General features: G+C 40.8%; 1 protein-coding gene across 1 annotated transcript in view; it reads right to left on the bottom strand.

The window, feature by feature from the left end:
• LOC149173079 (AP2/ERF and B3 domain-containing transcription factor ARF14-like) overlaps window positions 1-19,872 on the bottom strand; it is a 155,009-nt gene extending 135,137 nt beyond the window's left edge. The window contains exon 1 of the mRNA XM_089426566.1: window positions 19,678-19,872. Coding sequence (XP_089282692.1) covers window positions 19,678-19,872 — 195 coding nt within the window. The remainder of the gene's footprint in view (window positions 1-19,677) is intronic.
• Window positions 19,873-20,677: the final 805 nt, after the last annotated feature.

Raw genomic sequence — 20,677 nt, 5'->3', positions numbered from 1 at the left:
AGGCCGGCGCCTACGTACTAGTATCTAAGCTAGTACAAGAGCTAAAGGAAATCTTTGGAGCATTGTAACAGGTAGTAGCCTGCGTACTAGTAAATGGATCGGCTAGTACAAGAGCAAAGGGGGTTGTAGCTCCCGTACTGGTATAAGGCTGCACCAGTACAAATATTGTAAAAGAATTTTCTTATTAAGAAGAAGATTGAGATGACTTGCAGCAGGTGGTTTTTCTCCCGCATTGGGTTTCCACCTTACATCATTGTGTTCATGTGTGTGCCTTATGTGTGATGATCTACTTTATGTTACTGCATCTGTTAACTGATAATATGGTTGATAATGTTCTAATGCACTCATTGAAGATCGATTAACTTAATCATAAGAAGTTGTGGAAGTAGCATATACGAATCTGATTATGGAAATGAAAAAGTTTTATTAATATGATAATACTGATTCACCCCCCCCCCTCTCAGTATTATTTCCAACATATTTTTCTTCAGATCTGGAACATGCCTTACCTCCTTTGGTAGCCATTGCTTTCCATTCTACTGTTTTAGAAGAACCTTACCCATTCCAACAATTTTACAAGGTTTATCATCACCCAAATGGACTTGTCCAAAATTTCCTTGAACATAGTCATGAAAATATTTCTTATCAAGTGTGGCATGGAATGAGGCCCCTGAATCTACCACCTAGGAATTAGTGATATTTTCAAAAGAAAGAATCAAAGCATCTTGTAACACCACACTTGTCACATTTGCTTCGTGATTTTTTTCTTGCTGTGCATCTCCTTCTTTTCCCTTATGAGATCTACAATCATTCTTTAGGTGTCATTTATTTATGCATTTCTAGCACACTATCCCCGATCTGGACTTGGATCTGCCTATCCTTGATTTACTGTGATATCCTGAGCTCCTTCCTCTTTCCATTTTTCTTCCCCTAGACTCTGCATTTAAATCATTACCCGATGTCTCACCGGAGATTTTTCATCGCATTTCCTCGCTAAGGATAGCACCGACAACATCATAAAACTTTAAAGTACTAGATCCAGAAACAGAGTTACCAATGGCCATAACTAAACCATTCCAACTTTCTAGCAATGAGCACAAGAATAAAAGAGCTCTAACTTCATCATCAAAGTTTACCCCTATAGAACTTAACTGACTTGTAATAGTGTTAAAATCATTTAAATTGTCTAAAATAGATCCACCTTTCGACATATTCATATTAAATAACCGTTTCATAAGAAATACCTTGTTTGAGGCTGGGGGTTTTTCATATAGTTTCGCCAATGCCTTAATCAAACCCTACGTCATTTCCTTTGAAATGTTGAAGGCGACTGACGCTGCGAGGCACAACCGTACTGTTCTGAGAGCCTTTTTATCGAGAAGGTTCCATTCTTCATCTATCATACCCAACAGCATCTTTGTTTTTCCATCTAATGGTAGGTATAGATCTTTCTGATACAGACAATCTTCCATCTACATCTTCCACAGTGAGATGTTTTGGCCGTTAAATTTCTCGACCCTAAACTTACCATCTTCCGCCATTACTCCCACTTGAATGAGGAACACTTCTTTCCTGCGAGTTTATCAGCCAAATAGACGTTTGTCTCTGATACCAATTGTTTGAAAATTATATATTACAGAGCAAAGGAACAGATAGAATATTGCATAAATATAGACACAGAAAACACATAAAACCAGAGAGACACAAATATATGTGGTTCACCCAGTTTGGGCTATGTCCACCCCGATCAGCCGGTCCTTCCTTTCTATTATACAAAAAAATGAAGAGACACAACCTACAATAGATCCGTTGTAATATCCTCTGTTTTCTCTCACAGTCTCACCTCTTTGTTTCTCGCTCGGAGAATACACATCTATTACACAGCCTCAATACAATACCCTCATAAAAAGAGAGGGGGTTGCCTTCTAGGAAAAACAACCCTAAACTAAACATAAGTTCTACTGTCAGATCATCTGCCTAATGAATGGCTCAGATTGACTAGAAATTACTATACTTTTACAAGGCAATTTTACATCTGTTTTTAGCTTCGGGGCTGCTGCCCCCGAATCCCCCGCAGGGGGACCGCTGGCCATCGGACCCCCTAACTGAGGGGGGATGGACCCCCTCGAACCCCTACGGGGGGGGACAAGTTCCCCCCACACCCCCCCCGCATGGAGGGGTGTACAAACCTCCTAGGATATACATCCGGCTGAAATATTGACCTCTAAATAATCATGCTCCACACCCAACAATCTCCCACTTGGAGAATGATTGTAGCAGCTCCACCACTGCTTCATTTTCTAGACAATGGCTCCTCTTTGGACCTAGTTGTTTCTCATCTTCATCATCATCCTTGAAGACCAATTGAAACTGAGCATATTCCCAGTTTCTCCCTAGTTACAACTTTTGTTAGCATATCTGCAGGATTCTGGATAATGTGTATCTTTTCCAGCTTCAACTCTCCATCTTCCAACACTGATTGTATGAAATGGTATTTTAGCTGTATGTGTTTAGTCCTAGAATGAAATGCTGAGTGCTTTGCATGATGAATGGCACTTTGGCTATCACTGTATAACGTGCCCATATCATGCTCCTTACCCAATTCACCCATAAACCTTTGTAACCAAATCATTTCTTTACTAGCCTCTGTAGTAGCAACATACTCGGCTTCTGTTGTTGAAAGTGCAGCAACACTTTGGATTTTTGAAACCCAACTGACAACTGTTCCAGCTACAGTAAATACATATCCTGTAGTGCTCCTCCTGTTATCTTTGTCACCTGCCATATCTGCATCAACATATCCCTGTGGAGAAATGTTTGAACCACCAAAGCATAATGTTTGATTTGTGGTACCTTTCAAATATCTGAGAATCCATTTCACTACCATCCAATGTTCCTTTCCTGGATTGTTCATGTACTTGCTTACAACTCCCACTGCATGTGCAATATCAAGCCTTGTGCAGACCATTGCATACATTAAGCTTCCAATTATTGATGCATATGGAACTTTAGACATATAATCCATGTCTTCTTGGGTATTTGGGCACATTTCCTTACTAAGTTTGAAATGGCTAGAAAAAGGTGTACTAATTGGTTTTGCATTGTGCATATTAAAGCTTTTCGGCACCTTTTGTATGTACTCATTCTAAGACAATGTTAATTTGCAATTTTTCTTATCTCTAGTTATTCTCATAACAAGGATTTGTTTTACAGCTTCCAAATCCTTCATTGAAAATTAATTTGCCATTTTTCTTTTGAGCACATTTATTTCCTGCATGTTAGACCATGCAACAAGCATGTCATCCACATACAATAACAATATAATATAGCTACCATCATTTTGCTTTTCTAGATAAACACAATGATGAGAGTGACATCTAGTATAACCTTGTTCAGACATAAACTTGTCAAATTTTAGATACGACTGCCTTGGAGGCTATTCTAAGTCATACAAGCTCTTCTTCAACCTGCACACTAGTTTCTCCTTCCCTTTTAGCTCATATCCTTGTGGCTGCTGCATATATATCTCTTCCTCCAAATCCCCATGGAGAAAGCTTGTCTTTACATCTAACTGCTCAAGATGCAAATCTTCAACTACTACTAGAATTAAAATAGTTCTCATTGAAGTCATTCTAACAACAGGAGAAAATATTTCATCAAAATCAATACCTTTCTTCCATGAAAACCGCTTCACCACAAGTCTAGCTTTGTACCTTTGTTTTCCTCCATCTTCTTCCTTCGGCCTGTAAACCCATTTATTCTTCAATGTAGTTTTTCATGTAGGCAACCTAACTAAGTCTCAATTCTGGTTATGCATTAAGGATTCCATCTCTTCTTCCATGGCTAGCTCCCACTTCTTCCTACTTTCAACCTGCATTGCTTCTTCATAACATTCAAGTTCACCAGAATCAGTCCACAATAAATAATATAATGAAGGAGAGTATCGTTCAGGGGGTATACTTATCTTGGTAGATCTTCTAACACCACTTTCAGGTGTTTGAGGTGCCTGTTTCTATTGTTGTGGTTATTGTTGTTGTGGTTGTTGATTATTATTATTTTCAGTCACCTTTACTTTTTCAGTGATCTCATCAAGAACTGTGGATTCCTTGTTTTCCTTTTCCTGTTTCTTTTCTTGCAAATGATTCTTATACAAGACCTTTTCATTGAATATTACATCTCTGCTCCTAATGATTTTGTGATTTTCATAATCATATAAGTGATAACCAAAATCATGAACACCATATCCAATAAAGGTACATTTCTTTGATTTTCCCTCAAGCTTTACTCTATTTTCTTTATTAATATGGACAAAGGTCTCACAACCAAAATGGTTTAAAAAATAGTAGGTTACCCTTTTACCTGTCCATGCCTCCTATAGAACACCACCATCCAAGGAACTTGAAGGCTCTTTGTTTATTAAATAAACAACAGTATCTACAACATCTTCCCAAAAATGTAAAGACAATCCTGCATGCAACCTCATGCACCTTGCACGCTCCATGATTATTCTGTTCATCCTTTCTGACACACCATTTTCTTGTGGTCTTCTTGGAACTATCTTCTCTCTATGAATTCCAAGCTCTAAATAGTATCTATCAAACTCTTTGCTGCAATATTCACTTCCATTGTCTGATCTGAGACACTTAAATTTCTTTCCTGTCTCAATCTCAGCCAAAGCTTTCCATTTCTTGAAAGTATCAAATACATCAGATTTATTCTTAATACAATAGATCCAAGTTTTTCATGTTGCATCATCAATAAATGTAGCATAATAACGGAAGCCACCGAGAGATGATACCTGAGCAGGTCCTCATCCATCTATATGCACAAACTCTAATTTGTCGCTCTTCTTTTCTTTCTCGACTCTAAGAAATCTGACTCTCTTCTGTTTTCCATAAATGCAATTCTCACAGAAGTCCAAATCAACATTCTTCAAAATCGGCAACAAATTCCTTGAGTGAAGAATCTTCATCTCCTTCTCACTCGTGTCTGAGCCTATGATGCCATAATGCTGCATCTGCTCCTTTGGAAGTTAAAGCATTAACAGAGTTAGAAATACCATTGCATAAATACAATGTACCAACCTTTTCAGCTTTTGCTATTACCAGGGCTCCTTTGGTGACCTTCCAAACTTTATCTGTGAAAGTTGTCATGCATCCTTCACCACCTAACTGCCCTGTTGAAATGAGATTTTTCTTCAAATCTAGAACATGCCTTACCTCCTTTAGTAGCAATTGGTTCCATTCTGCTTTTTTACAAGAACCTTACCCATTCAAAAAAAATTACAAGGTTTATCATCACCCAAATGAACTTGTCCAAAATCTCCTTGAACATAGACATGAAAATATTTCTTATCAGGTGTGGCATGGAATGAGACCCCTGAATCTACCACCCAGGAATCAATAATATTTTGAAAATAAAGAATCAAATCATCTTGTAACACCTCACCTATCACATTTGCTTCATGATTGTTTTCCTGCTATGCATCTCCTTCTTTTCCCTTCCAAGCTATTGTCTTTCTTTAGGTGTCCTTTCTTTCCACATTTCCAGCACACCATCCCCGATCTGGATTTGGATCTATTATTTCCTTGATTTACTGTGATATCCTGAGCTCTTTCTTCTTTCCATTTTTCTTCCCCTAGACTTTTCACTTAAATCATTACTCGATGTCTCACTGGAGCTTTTCCATCGCATTTGCTTACTAAGGATAGCACTGACAACATCACCAAACTTTAAAGTACTAGATCCAAAAACAGAATTACTAATGGCCATTACTAAACCATTCCAACTTTCTGGCAATGAGCACAAGAATAATAGAGTTCTAACTTCATCATCAAAGTTTACCCCTATAGAACTTAACTGCCTTGTAACAATATTAAAATCATTTAAATGGTCTGCAACAGATCCACCTTCCGACATCTTCATATTAAATAACTGTTTCATAAGAAATACGTTGTTTGAGGCCAAGGGATTTTCATGTAGTTTTTCCAACACCTTAATCAAACCCTCTGTTGTTGTTTCACTCAAAATGTTGAAGGCGACCGAGGCTGCAAGGCACAACCGTACTATTCCAAGTGCCTTTTTATCGAGAAGGTTCCATTCTTCATCTGTCATACTCATCAGCATCTTTGTTTTTCCGCCCAATGGTGGATAGAGGTCTTTCTGATACAGATAATATTCCATCTGCATCTTCCACAGTGAGAAGTTTTGGTCGTTAAATTTCTCGACCCTAAACTTACTATCTTCCACCATTTCTCCCACTCGAACGAGGAACCCTTCTTTCCTGTGTGTTTATCAGTCAAATAGACCTTTGGCTCTGATACTAGTTGTTTGAAAATTATATATTACAAAGCAATGGAAAACATAGAATATTGCATAAATATAAACATAGAAAATGCATAAAACCCGAGAGACACAGATATATGTGGTTCACCTAGTTTGGGCTACATCCACCTTGAACAACCAGTCCTTCCTTTCTATTATCCAGCAAAATCAAGAGACACAACCTACAATAGATCCGATGTAATATCCTTTGTTTATTCTCATAGCCTCGTCTCTCTTTTTCTCGCGCGGAGAATACACATCTATTACACAGCCTCAATACAATACCCTCATACAAAGAGAGGGGGTTGCCTTCTAGGGAAAAAAAACCCTAAACTAGACATAAGTTCTACCATCAGATCATCCACCTAATGAATGGACCAGATTGACTAGAAATTACTCTACTTTTACAAAGCAATTTTACATCTTTTTTTAGCTTCGGGTGAACTGCCCCCGAAGCCCTTGCCGGGGGACCACTGGCCCTCGGACCCCCCAGCTGGGGGGGACAAGTCTGCCCCGCACCTCCCCACGTGGAGGGGTGTACAAACTTCCTGGGGTATACATCTGGATGAAACAAAGACCTCTAAATAATCATGCTCCACACCCAACAACTCAGCTGCCCATGAAGAGTATGATGATGGATATTGTGGTAGCAGATATCCCCCCAAGTTTGATATGCTACTTTCCAAAGGATGGATTAAAAGGTTGGGTGGGACATTACAAAATGACTTATCTTATGCCACAATCCAAGTTTTTGGAAGAGAAAGCAGAAGACTATACAGGGAAGCTCAGTTGGCCTATGTCATCAGTGATGAGAAGAACCCCACTAATCATCCCATTTATGCTGTGGATGCTGATTTTGTAGCATGTAGTCTCCAAATTGAAGAATCCCATAGGGCATCGGTGCAGCTCAAGAAACCAGTATGCCAAGCCATGGAAGAGGAAGGGACACAGACTTGGGCTATGTTCTTTGATGGATCCTGTTCAAAGGAAACTGCAAGAGCAGTAGTGGTGCTGGTGTCTTCAAAATAAGAAAGCATACATTTGTCTTTTAAACTGACTTTTCAGGTCACCAACAATATAGCAGAGTATGAGGCTATGATATTGGGCTTAAATGCTACCAAAGACATGGGAATCAGAGACATAAAGGTGTTTGGAGATGTTGATCTCATCATTCAACAAGTGAACAAAACATTCCAAGTAAGGCACCTAAGGTTGAAAGCATACAGAGATGAGGTATGGAGACTCAAAGATTATTTTGATAGTTTTTCTATCTCATATATTCCTAGAGTAAGAAATCAGCTTTTGATTCCCTTGCCATGTCTGCTAGCATGTTCATCCCTCCCATACCCCCTAGATTGGCTTATGAAGTCCAAATAAAATATAGACCATCCTTGCCTAATAATGTCCAGCACTGGAAAGTCTTTGAGGATGATAATGAAGTAAATAGGTTTCTGCAAGTCATTGATGAATTCTCTAAAATGAAAATTAATCAAGAGAATGAAACCTTGGAGGAAAGTCCCAAGCCCTAGCTAAAGAATAGAATTGGCCAAGACAGAGTTGTACAGTTACCTAGCAATCATATCCCTAAAGAGCTAGTTCCTCTAGAGAAGTTGTTTGACCAGAATGATGTGCCTCATAAGGCTTCCCAAAAAGAAGATCAGTTTGTAGTCCATAGGCATAACATAGGGAGTCCAGATCATCCAAAGTATATAAATCTATCCACCCATTTGTCTGCTACCCAATGTTCTGAGTATTGCACCATAATGAAGCAATATGCTGATGTCTTTGCCTAAGAATATAGTGACCTCAAAACTTATGACAAAAAGATCATCCAGCATAAGATCCCCTTGTAGAAAGACACCATTCCTTTCAAACAGAAGCTGAGACCCATAAATCCTCTGCTCCTCCCCTTGATTGAAAAGGAAATCAAGAAGTTGTCGATTACCAAAATCATAGTCCCTTTGAGATACTGAAAGTGGGTAGGAAACTTGATAGTGGTGAGGAAGAAAAGTGGAGAAATCAGGCTGTGTGTTGATTTCAGGAACCTAAACAATTTCTCTAAGAAAGACAATTATCCCTTGCTGAAGATGAAGCATTTGCTACATAAAGTCTCAGGAGCCAAAGTTATGTCTTTCCTGGATGGATTTTTAGTGTATAACCAAGTTGTTGTACATCCAGATGACCAAGAAAAGATTGCTTTCACCACTCCTTGGGGGACTTCTATGTACTCCAAGATGCCTTTTGGGCTGATGAATGTTGGAGCCACCTTTGAGAGAGCTATGGATATAGCATTTGTAGGAGAGAAGGATAAGTTTGTCCTTGTCTACCTAGATGATATAACAATATACTCTAGCAGTCATCAAGATCATTTGCAGCATTTGAAGAAAGTGTTTCTGAAATGCAAGAGGTTTGGGATATCAGTGAATCCCAAGAAGTCACAATTTGCTTTAGAAGAGGCCAAACTTCTAGGACACATTGTTTCTGCTGCAAGTGTCAAAATTGACCCAGAGAGAGTGAAAGCAATACAAACCTTGTCTGTCCCAAGATCAAAAAAGGACATCCATCCTTTCTGGGAAAAATAATTTTGTAAGGATGTTTATTCCTAATTTTTCTGAATTGGTAAAACACATCACCTCAATGCTAAAGCTAGAATCAGAGATCAAGTGGACTGATGTAGCAAGGAGATATTTTGAAGCCATCAAAAGAGATATTATGGAAGCTCTCACTTTAATCAGCCCAGACTATAGCAAGGAGTTCCATATCTTCTCCTTTACCTCAGGTGACACCCTTGCAGCAGTCCTATTATAGAAAGATGATGAGAGTTCAGAGCACCCAGTGGCATTCTTCAGCAAAACATTAAGGGATGCTGAACTAAGATATGATATCATCGAAAAACAAGCTTATGCTCTTATCAAATCTTTGAAAGCTTTTTGAATATGCATTCTCCAAGGTAATTGCATATGTGCCCTCTGCTTCAGTGAAGGATGTCCTAATGTAGCTAGATGTTGATGGAAGAAGGGCTAAATGGATTGCAAAGCTTATTGGCTTCAACATAGAATTGAAGCCCACCAAGCTTGTTAGAGGTCAGGGCCTCGCGAAGTTGATGGCTGAAGAAAATTACAAAATGCTTGACATAAATTGCGTGGGTACAAATTCAGAGGAAGGACAAACAGAAGAAGAAACAATAGCACATGACCAGTTGTTGGCTGCAAATCTAGCTTATTATGAATGGTATTCTACAATAGCTCAATTTTTGCTGAAGCTGGAAGTTCCTCTAGGCCTAAGTTCAAGCCAAGCTAGGAATATTAAGCTCAGAGCATCCAAGTTCTCTATTCATGACAGCTTGCTATATTCGAGGGATCCCTTTGGAATCCTTTTATGATGTCTGGACAAAGAACAATCTGTGGAAGTCATGCATCAATTGCATTCCAACATCTGTGGAGGACATCACTATTGGAAAACCACAGCCCACAAGATCCTCAGAGCTGGGTGTTATTGGCCCACTTTGTTTTCTGATGTATTTTCAATTGTAAAATCTTGTGACAGATGGTAGAGGTTTGAAGGAAAACAACAGTTGAAATCCTTACCCTTGAAGCCGATACATTCCAGTGGCCCTTTCCAGCAGTGGGGCTTGGATTTCATAGGGGAAATTAGTCCACATTCTAGTGGCCAACACAGATGGATCTTAGTAGCCGTTATCTACTTCACTAAATGGATTGAGGCCATCCCCACTAGGAAAGATAATCACCATGTGGTCATGAAGTTCTTGACAAAAAACATTTTCACCAGGTTTGGTTGTCCACACAAATTGGTGACAGACAATGCAGTAGCCTTCAGCGCAAAAGAGTTGGTGGGCATGTGTGATTCAATGGGAATTAAGCTGGTGCATTCCACCTCATATTACCCTCAAGGTAATGGTCTAACAGAGTCATCCAATAAGAGCTTGATAAGGATAATAAAAAATCTACTGGAAGATAACAAAAGGAACTAGGATTCCAAACTGAAGTATGCATTGTGGGCTGACAAGGTGACCACCAAGAAGTCCACAGGCAATTCTCCGTTCAAGATGGTATACGTCACTGAGGCTGTATTCCCAATTTAGTTGACCCTCCCTATGGCCAAATTATTGCCGGAAGAGCAGAATGAGGAAAATGACATGGTAAAGAGAATTAGTGACTTGGATGAAGTGCATCAAATCAGATATCAATTGATTGAAAAGTCTGCAGAACATCAAAAGAGAATCAAGGAAGCCTTTGATAGAAAGGCAAAGATGGACAATTTTCAAATTGGAGACTTGGTTCTTAAATGGGATGCACTAGAGGAAAAGAAAGGCAATCATGGGAAGTTCGATGCTCTGTGGATTGGACCTTTTGTCATTACTTAGATCCAGGGAAACAACACTTTCATGATGCAAAGTATGGAAGGAGAAACAGTTTTTGATGACCTAGTCAATGGACAGTTTTTGAAGATTTATGTTGTTTAAGGTCTTTAGGCCTTAGCATTGTAAGTATGTTTTTTTTACATGTTTCTAGTGTAGGCTTAATTAGACTCCATTCCCAATGGAACACTAGGAATTATTGCTAATCTTGTTTTTGTATGAAAGGCAGTGGTCTACAGTTCTTGAAACCTCACAATGAGGCTTTCATCCCTAGAAGGAGCCAGTGTTAGCTCTGCTATGCAGCGCTGACTTTTTAATGTCAGAGAAAATCTTGGTCTATTTGGTTGTGCTCAAAGGGGTTTCACATTTGTTCACTCTTCCCTTCCTCCTCCACCTCACTTAATCTCCTCCATCTCTGTTTCCCTATTCGCCTCCTAAACCCGGCAAAATAGCCCCTTTGACTTTAGCCCCAAGTGCAAACCCCAAACAGCCATAAAACTTCACCCATACGCCCTCACGTGCTCATAAACCCTTCCTTGTTTCACTGTTGTTTGAACATTCCCTACTAATCCAATGACTTCCATCACGCCCGATAAAGTGACCCGCTCTACCACTCCAAACATTCAAATCATCTATGCCAAGATCTGACGGTCTTCGCTTTCATCGCACCAACAACCTAACCGAGCGTTAGCACGCGATGAGAGTGGTTTTTCTCTCTCATCCGCTGCTACATGTCGATCGTTGAATGGAATCACTCGGCCCTGGGCTTTTACCACCTTACGCCCAAAAGCGGTGCGGTGAATACCATTACCGCTTGACCAATCCGCCCTGCCCGATAAACAACCATGCAACTCCATCTCCCGACGACCGTCTGTTATAGACATTTTTGTGCCTTACAGCATGAAGCATGAAATGTCCATAATCTAAGGGATCCAAAGTCCCTAAACATGTTGTTCCTACCCCTAGAGGAACAAGGTCAGCAAACCACAGCACTGAATATCAGTTCTCCACCTGAAAACACTAAAAAACAAGCAAATTCTGGATCATGTCAACTGCTCCACTGAGCATCTGCGCTGAATGTCAAGTGCTCCACTCTGTACCTGCACTGAATGTCAACTGCAAAGAAGGTCACCTGCGCTGAGCGTACTTGGACAAGTGGCACAGTCATTCCTCAAGGTGTCAGCACCCAGGAAGCTTCCAAAATGACACTTGGATCAAGGAATTCGCCTGGTGATGAGTAAGAGGATCTACATCTCCAAGTGGAAGCAAGAACCTCCAAGTGGACTCAAGAACTGAAGAATAACTAAAGTGAGAGAGGACACTAGTCAGCTTCATGCCAGCCTCAAGCTGACTCATCCTTTCTCCAAAACTCCTATATATAGAGCTCTCTCATGAGGTCTAGGGAGGCTGGAATCTTGTGAATGTAAGGAAGTGCCGTTGGTTTGAGTTTAGAACTATTGGGTGATTTGCTTTGAAGGAGGTGAAGAGGAGATTTCTTTCTGCTGGGAAGGTGATGCTGGATTGGGCCTCTTATGGTTGTATCACTTCCCGAACTTTACTTCTTCCATTAATAAAGCATTTGAGGTTCTTCTATATGCATGTGTCTCAATGATGTATTGTCATACTTGTGTATTTGATTTATTCTAATCCTTGAATCAATTATGAATGTATGCTTCTTGTAGTTTCCCTCTCTTGCCATTTTGCAGGATCTTGGTGTAGCTGGGCCAGTGAAAGAGCAAGGAGCTGGGAGCAAGCAGCAAGGAGAGAAGATTGGATCAACCATTAGCGAAAGATATCGGTTAGTGGATCCCTTTCTCCCCTATTTTACTTTCATAAAGAAGAAATCTTAGATAGCTTTGCTTCGATTGTCGCTGAGGTACTATCACCCTTAGAGTGGGATAGGGTCATTCCATATTGGATACTTTTCCCAACAACAAATTGGCGACTCCGCTGGGGAACGTATCTTGTTGGTTGTTTGTGTTTTTGCTATTCATTTCCTAAACACAGGGAGTACCGAATCGAACTGCGTTTGGATCTTTCAAATGCAAAGTAGAGGGCAACTACTCTATCTCAGTTTCTGGGCATGTTTATGATTTGAAGAGTTGATCCACAAGGACTCTGAACAGCTCTTAGTGATAGCTTTTCATCCTCCTAATTACCCTTTAGTGTGTACTTGATTGATAGCTTTTAATTTGGCCAAAAACTGTGGATTTTTGAGCAATCTGTAACCCGGAAACCCAGAGAAACGAGAGTTTCTCTCTTCATTACAGACACTGTGAAGGCAGTCTGCATTTCATCGCAGGTCCCGAAGGGACTACCTGCGCTGAATGTCAAACTGACAGTGTACTACCTGCGCTGAACCAATTTTGCCTTGTGCAACTGGGGTTCCCTGCTGTTTATTGCCCTGTTTTCATCCTTGTTTTTGCAGCCTGTTATCAATCAATGTACCTATCTGAAACCACCTTTCCTTGCCACTATTCCGCCTCGGTTGTATAAAGAAACTGTATTTGTTCTTTGTATTTCTTATATCATTTGCAGTTTCCCATAACGAAAAGTGAACTAGTCTTGCTGTGGCCTCTTAGATCTAGACCTGTGATAAGTGTCGTATTGATCTTAAGAGTTAGTTTGTTTGCTGTTCATAGCTGATTGAGCTTTTTCTTTCGTCATATGGTTTGAATTTATGTATTTCTAGTGTTGAAACAAGTAAATATTAAGGTGTCTTTTGATTTTGGACAAAGCTTGTTGGCTTTCACTTGAAATTGAATTCAAAATTATACAACAGCTTTCTTTTTGTAATAGATCAACATTAAGAAAGAGAAAAGAAATACCTGCATTGTGCATGTGCATTTTGACAATTTTGTATGTTGATTTAGGGAAAAGTGCATTAGTGTGTGCTCTATGATCTGTGTGAAAAGATGATGTCTTTCTTTTCCCTCAGTAGTTAAGATTTTCAAAGTTGAAAGATTGAAAAGCTTGCTTATCATCTTAGACTGCATTTAGGAAGTTGTATTATACATCTTGTGGTGATCCATAAAGGCAAACTGCTAAACAAGATCAACTTAAAATGAATTGAATTTACATAACAATGCTTTGAAACATAACGCAAACACATAGAGGTCTAAGCTAGAGACGTGTTCCAGCGTCGTTAAACGTGATATCTTAGCGTTGAGTGGTTGGGTGATTCCTCCACGGTGAAGCGATAAGTATCAATACGGACTTGTGCTCCCACGTACCGTCGCGTATATATTGGGAGACCCCTATAGGAACAAAGCCTTTATCCATAGGAAGCCGTGTCGGCCACCCTACTGATCGCAATGCAGTGAACACAGCATTTACGAAGATCGACCACCCGTACCGTAAAACGTATTCTGTGGTTTTGCGAAAGGTTTGGCACACCCTCTGCCTAGATCTCCAGAGCAGTTTCTTTTGGCCTTTTTCAAACTCTATAACTGAAAAAGTCCATCCGAGCATTTGTCACTTCGGGCTCGTTAAAACATCGAAGGAGACTAGAGTCATCTTTAGCTTTTTCTCAACTCTTAAAAAGTGAAAAAGCAAGTTGTGTCTAAAGCGTCGTTATAAAATTTATTTTAAACGGAACATAATCACCTCCTATTCCTACGTTGATCTGTAGGTTAAGAACATGGAACGCCCCAACCAAGGAATTCCCCATGATGGAAATCCTAGTCCTTTCTCCTCTTGGGGAGAAGTTGGTGCGCCCCACATGGCCACATTGTCGCTTCCAGGACTGACAATTGGCCTGCCAATTTGGCTATTCTCAACCAATGTAGTTCAGAACACCACGGTTCCTGAACAATCGAGTCAACAGTTAGATCAGTCTAGAGCTGCCCACCAGCCTTCTACTTCCTATAACTCTTCCTCCAATCCTTCATCTTCACAAGGTAGAGCCGGCAAAAGCCAAGCTCCCATGGAGAAGAAGGAGAAGAAGAAGAAGGAGCCTAAGGCGACTGGGGGCAAGCAAAAGACATCTGACAAAAATCCACACACAGCACAGACCGGGCCTAAATCCCCATGTGTCATATGTAGAAGAGACCACTTCCATAGAGATTGTCCCTGTATTCCCCGGATACTAAGGGACTGGTCCCCTCGTTTGCACAATTCGGGAGCATCAACCTCTGATAGCCATGTTGAATGCTTACCGTTAACCAGTGAAAGTGAGGGTTCAAGACAAAGAGGGGGAGTAAGATCTCCCTGTAGACTGTGTGAGGGCGATCACGCCATCCACCGTTGTCCCTTCTTAGACGAAGCGAAGAGAGTTTTGGAAGATCGTCCGGTTTCACCGTTGAGGCTTCCTCCTGGATACAAAAAACTCGTGCCAAGTCCTTCGTTGGTTGAGAATACAGCTGGCCCGCTCAAGTGGTCGGCTGAAGCGTCAGTCACTGAAAATGAACCTACTGAATCCAGACCGGACGAAAGTCCAAAGGTCGAAACGGCAGTTGACCCAGTTCTCCCTTCAGAAGTTTCATCTTCAAATGACACCGTCACTGAAGACTCATCTTCAAATGACACCCTCACTGAAGAGAATAAGGATGACACCATCCGGATTCTTTTCATCAACACAGACTCTGATGAGCATCAGGGCAATGCACCCATTCCTTTATCACAGGAAGGAACATCGTCAGGGTCATATCCGGCCGTATATTCGGTCCCACCACCAAGCAACCTGGTTGTGTCATTTGATTGGAACCAACTAGGCAGACCCCGGTTACCAGCCAGTGTACCATTCAGAATTATAGTCCAAATATACAGAATGGTAATGGCTGGAACTATCATTGATGAAGGGGCATCTGTGAGTATCCTTTCCTCTATTGCTTGGAAAGCACTAGGTTCCCCGACGCTTTTGCCTGAGATAAGAAATCTCTCGGGTTTTGATAAAGGAACTAGTCGACCATTAGGGATCCTCCCCAATGTGCCTATAACATTGAAAGGGAAGACCGTTCAAATCAACGTGATGGTCGTTCAAGGACCCTTGGATTATAACCTACTCCTTGGACAAGACTATATATATTGCATGGGAGCTGTAGTCTCCTCACTCTTTAGAGTAATGTGTTTTCCACACGAAGGAAGAATGGTCAAGCTCGTGGACCAACTTTCATTTCCGGGATCACGCATCGCAAATAGTCAAATACCAACCCTGAATGGTCTATTCAATCAAGAAATGTCTCCACCCCCAGTCCTTCTTCCCGATGAGTGCGAGTGATTCGGAAAGATGGGACTGGAACCCAGGGGGCATGCATCCTGGTCTGCTTTGGGCAGAGAAAACCTTGGGTATAAGGTAGAATTTCCGCGAGAGAATATGACTAGTCCGTACCCCGTCCGTGGTTGGAAGAGGGGTTGTTCTGGAATAAGATTCTTTTGTCAAAGTTACGTGTTTGACAACAGTCATTCACCCTTGTCTATTTCGGTAGGCATTGCCGAGGAAGTGTTTTGTTTGAAAGATTAACGAGACAATCTTTGGGTAACTAGAAAGAGGTAAGCCTCCCTCAATAACACAAATGTTTTGTCTTTGAGTAGTGTTCTTCTCTTGTCGCAAATAGCTGTTTTAAAAGGTTGGGCTGACGAGAAGACAAGTATCGCATAAGACCCGTTAAAAATAACGAGAAGACAAGTATCGTTAACATTAGACTGGCAAGACGACAAGTAGCTGTGAACACCCAAAGAAAAGCAGAGGTGGAGGAGAGGAGGGGCAACCTTGAAATTGTATTTTATACCTGGGGGCATGCAAACCTTTTGGAGTGCAAGCTAAGAGCGGTTATTTATCTGTTTTTGGGATTAGCCGTTTCCGAACTTGCATAAAGAAAGGATAATATGGAGTAAAGCTTAGTGAAGATGAAACTCCTTAAAAAATAGAGATCTCACAGGAGACATTTCTTATCTTATGACTGGTATATCGAGCAGTTTTAGCATAAAGTTCATGCTCGTTAAAAAATAAACGCAAGATCCGAGCAGTTTTAACGTGGTCTTCATGCTCGTTAAAAAATAAATAAAAGCAGTGATCAATGTTTCCCCCAGAGTTTAAGCTCATTTTTAAATAAAAAATGAACCTATCCCGGTAAATAACCTCTGTGATCGTAAATTTATCAGCCATGAAAGCCTTGGTCGTGTTTGCACCTGCCACCTCCACCGTCATTTGGCCGATCGTTCACCTCCATATGATTGTTTACCCATTTTGAGGAACAGCTACGAAAAGTGATTTCACTTAGCCATCCTTGTGACACTGCCGTGATTGGAAAATTCCAAACTGTACCTGGAATCTGCTCCTATCCCTGTTTATCACTCGTTCCTCAAAAGACGAGTCTTCTTTAAGCTCTTTTCAACTGACTCGTAAAATATGAAAAGTTTGCCGAGTTTTGGCCTTCCAGCTCGTTAAAGTGACCGGAAGAGCTATCCCTCCTCTAGATTTTAATCTTTTTGGACCTGAGGGATTATTGCACAAAAAGGTCAAGCGCTTGTTTTATTCAGCTCGTTAAAGTTATCAAAAACTCATCCCTTCTGTATTATTTTACTCTTTTTCGGACTTAAGGGATTAGATGACGAAAAAGGAATTTTGGAGTTAACTTTCTGTGCCTTTTCAGACTCTCTAAAAATGAAAAGGACCGAGTTTTCCTTGTCGTTAGACTCGTTAAAATGATTAAATAGCGACAAACTTGTCTTTAGACGAGAACGAGTTTCCCTATCGCTAGGCTCGTTAAAACATAGCGATGGGCTTGCCCGAAGGGCAGGTTATAGAACAAGCATATGTTATCCTCCTCAAGCTTGACAAAAATAAAGAGGTACTGGTCAGAAATGACTGGCGAAAAATTGGGAGAACCTCAAAACTTTAATGGTAGCAAGTCGCTCTTGAACATGACACTTTTCCTCCGTACCACATCGGGTTGGGTTGTTTCATTCACCGGTCTCATCACCATGGTTTCGCCAAACCATCCATTTGGGGTAATGCTACCGATCCATCGCATCAGTGTCGTTATATGTTCAAGAGATGTCGTTCAGAAAGAGTCAACCGTGTCCCATCCACTGCCATACATTATCCTTCATCCATTCATGACCGCCACCCTGAATCATATGTCACAGATTGTTTTCATCTCCACTAAAATCATTAGCTCCGTTCCGTGTCACTGATGTGGGATTCATTAAGGCCCTCCTTTGACGGATCGCTTCTTGTCGACTTCGGCTCATTATCCAAGAAGTTGATCTAGGAACAACCCCCTCAGTACTTTGAAGCTTGCATGCCTCAATGGCAAGTTTCTCACTTCCGGCGACAGGTATACATCAATGACCTTCGACCGAAAGATTTTACGTGGTGTTCGACGCCAAGTCCTTTATTCACACCACGTGAATTGTACTGCAGTACCTTGAGGGTCATTATCATTATCGGTGATTCCTCTCGCGCTTGTTAACGGTTTACATCATTGACCGGTAATCAAGCGATGTCTTTCCATGTTCGACTTCAGCGCAATTCTCACATGGATCGACTTGTACTTAGAGTGAAGATCGAATGAGTTTGAAGACCCCGGATCTAGTTTCATCCATCCGGGTTGTGATATATATTCAGTAAATATAAAGACATTTGACATGTACATCATTGCAGCAGATGATCATCCTACTCAAAGGATGATAATTTCAGCAGAGAATTATCAGTCTACCATTAGACGATCGTCTGTTCTATGTACCAAAATGAATTTATAAAGCTGAGCATGGGAATGCCCGCCTTAGCTAGATCATGAAAGCAGAATGAAAAATAATGTATTGTATTGTATTTTATTACAGGTCACTTCTCAGCGATTGAATGAACTTCGGATCCTCCGGATAAAGCATTTCACCCGATAAACGACCTCATACTTTAGGGGGCAACTGTTATAGACATTTTTGTGCCTTACAGCATGAAGCATGAAATGTCCATAATCTAAGGGATCCAAAGTCCCTAAACATGTTGTTCCTACCCCTAGAGGAACAAGGTCAGCAAACCACAGCACTGAATATCAGTTCTCCACCTGAAAACACTCAAAAACAAGCAAATTATGGGTCATGTCAACTGCTCCACTGAGCATCTGCACTGAATGTCAAGTGCTCCACTCTGTACCTGCGCTGAATGTCAACTGCAAAGAAGGCCACCTGCGCTGAGCGTACTTGGACAAGTGGCACAGTCATTCCTCAAGGTGTCAGCGCCCAAGAAGCTTCCAAAATGACACTTGGATCAAGGAATTCGCCTGGTGATGAGTAAGAGGATCTACATCTCCAAGTGGAAGCAAGAACCTCCAAGTGGACTCAAGAACTGAAGAATAACTGAAGTGAGAGAGGACACTAGTCAGCTTCATGCCAGCCTCAAGCTGACTCATCCTTTCTCCAAAACTCCTATATATAGAGCTCTCTCATGAGGTCTAGGGAGGCTGGAATCTTGTGAATGTAAGGAAGTGTCGTTGGTTTGAGTTTAGAACTATTGGGTGATTTGCTTTGAAGGAGGTGAAGAGGAGATTTCTTTCTGCTGGGAAGGTGATGCTGGATTGGGCCTCTTATGGTTGTATCACTTCCCGAACTTTACTTCTTCCATTAATAAAGCATTTGAGTTCTTCTATATGCATGTGTCTCAATGATGTATTGTCATACTTGTGTATTTGATTTATTCTAATCCTTGAATCAATTATGAATGTATGCTTCTTGTAGTTTCCCTCTCTTGCCATTTTGCAGGATCTTGGTGTAGCTGGGCCAGTGAAAGAGCAAGGAGCTCGGAGCAAGCAACAAGGAGAGAAGATTGGATCAACCATTAGCGAAAGATATCGGTTAGTGGATCCCTTTCTCCCCTATTTTACTTTCATAAAGAAGAAATCTTAGATAGCTTTGCTTCGATTTTTGCTGAGGTACTATCACCCTTAGAGTGGGATAGGGTCATTCCGTATTGGATACTTTTCCCAACAACACCGTCCGATCTGTCCACCGAAGATCCAATGGCTCTAACTCACCCTGCTCCCAACTCGGTCGATAGCCTCCACCGAGCCATCTTTGCCGTCCATTTTCCTGATCTGACGGTCATCCTTCTCTCTCATCTCAACTGTCCGTTTGTCCATGCATCCCACGTCCTTGACTGTTCTATTCGCCTGAAGAAGGAGATGACTAGCTATGCCAATATCAGTCACTGTCAGACCCACAACAACCATATTTAACAGAAAGCATGGCCAAGGGGCAAAAGGACAAGCATGACTCTGTAACTGAATTTATCAGTTATGGACTCTACATGTACGAGCACTCCAACAGCCCAAAAGGACAACACAGCACCTAAATAGATCAGATACAATCAATGAAGCAAGAAAACACGTTTAGAGACTCCATTAGGCAGTTAAATGTGGTTGGTGGTCAATTATGAACCCTCCATACCTAAGTGGCCAAGTGCCCTTGTAATGTAAATCTATAAATACTCAGAAACAAGATGTAATCAGGGTTGGAATTCGATGTAAAGTTCAGCTTCTGGAGACTGTAGACATTTTGTCACTTGCAGTTTCTCATCTTGTTGGCATTATGATACATATGTTGTACTTGATGACAACCCACTCATCTCAGATGATAAATTATAGTGCAGCAAAGTTCACGCACTTTTATGCAGAGAAAAGTTTATTTCATGTAGAGAAAAGTTCACGCACTTTTATGCAGAGAAAAGTTTATTTCATGTAGAGAAAAGTTCACGCACTTTTATGCAGAGAAAATTTTATTTCATGTAGAGAAAAGTTCACGCACTTTTATGCAGAGAAAAGTTTATTTCATGTAGAGAAACGTTCACGCACTTTTATGCAGAGAAAAGTTTATTTCATGTAGAGAAAAGTTCACGCACTTTTATGTAGAGAAAAGTTTATTTCATGTAGAGAAAAATTTCACGCACTTTCATGCAGAGAAAAGTTCCTTTCATGAAGAGAAAATTTCACGCACTTTCATCGTTGGCTCATGGTATTAGTCCGACAGTTTTTGATC

Source organism: Pinus tabuliformis, chromosome 4_2 (genome assembly GCF_031772625.1).
Source record: "Pinus tabuliformis cultivar Carrire ecotype Pingquan chromosome 4_2, CPIR1, whole genome shotgun sequence".
Taxonomy (NCBI): Eukaryota; Viridiplantae; Streptophyta; class Pinopsida; order Pinales; family Pinaceae; genus Pinus; species Pinus tabuliformis.
Note: the sequence above shows the minus strand (reverse complement) of the source record. Positions and strands in the feature narration are given on the sequence as shown.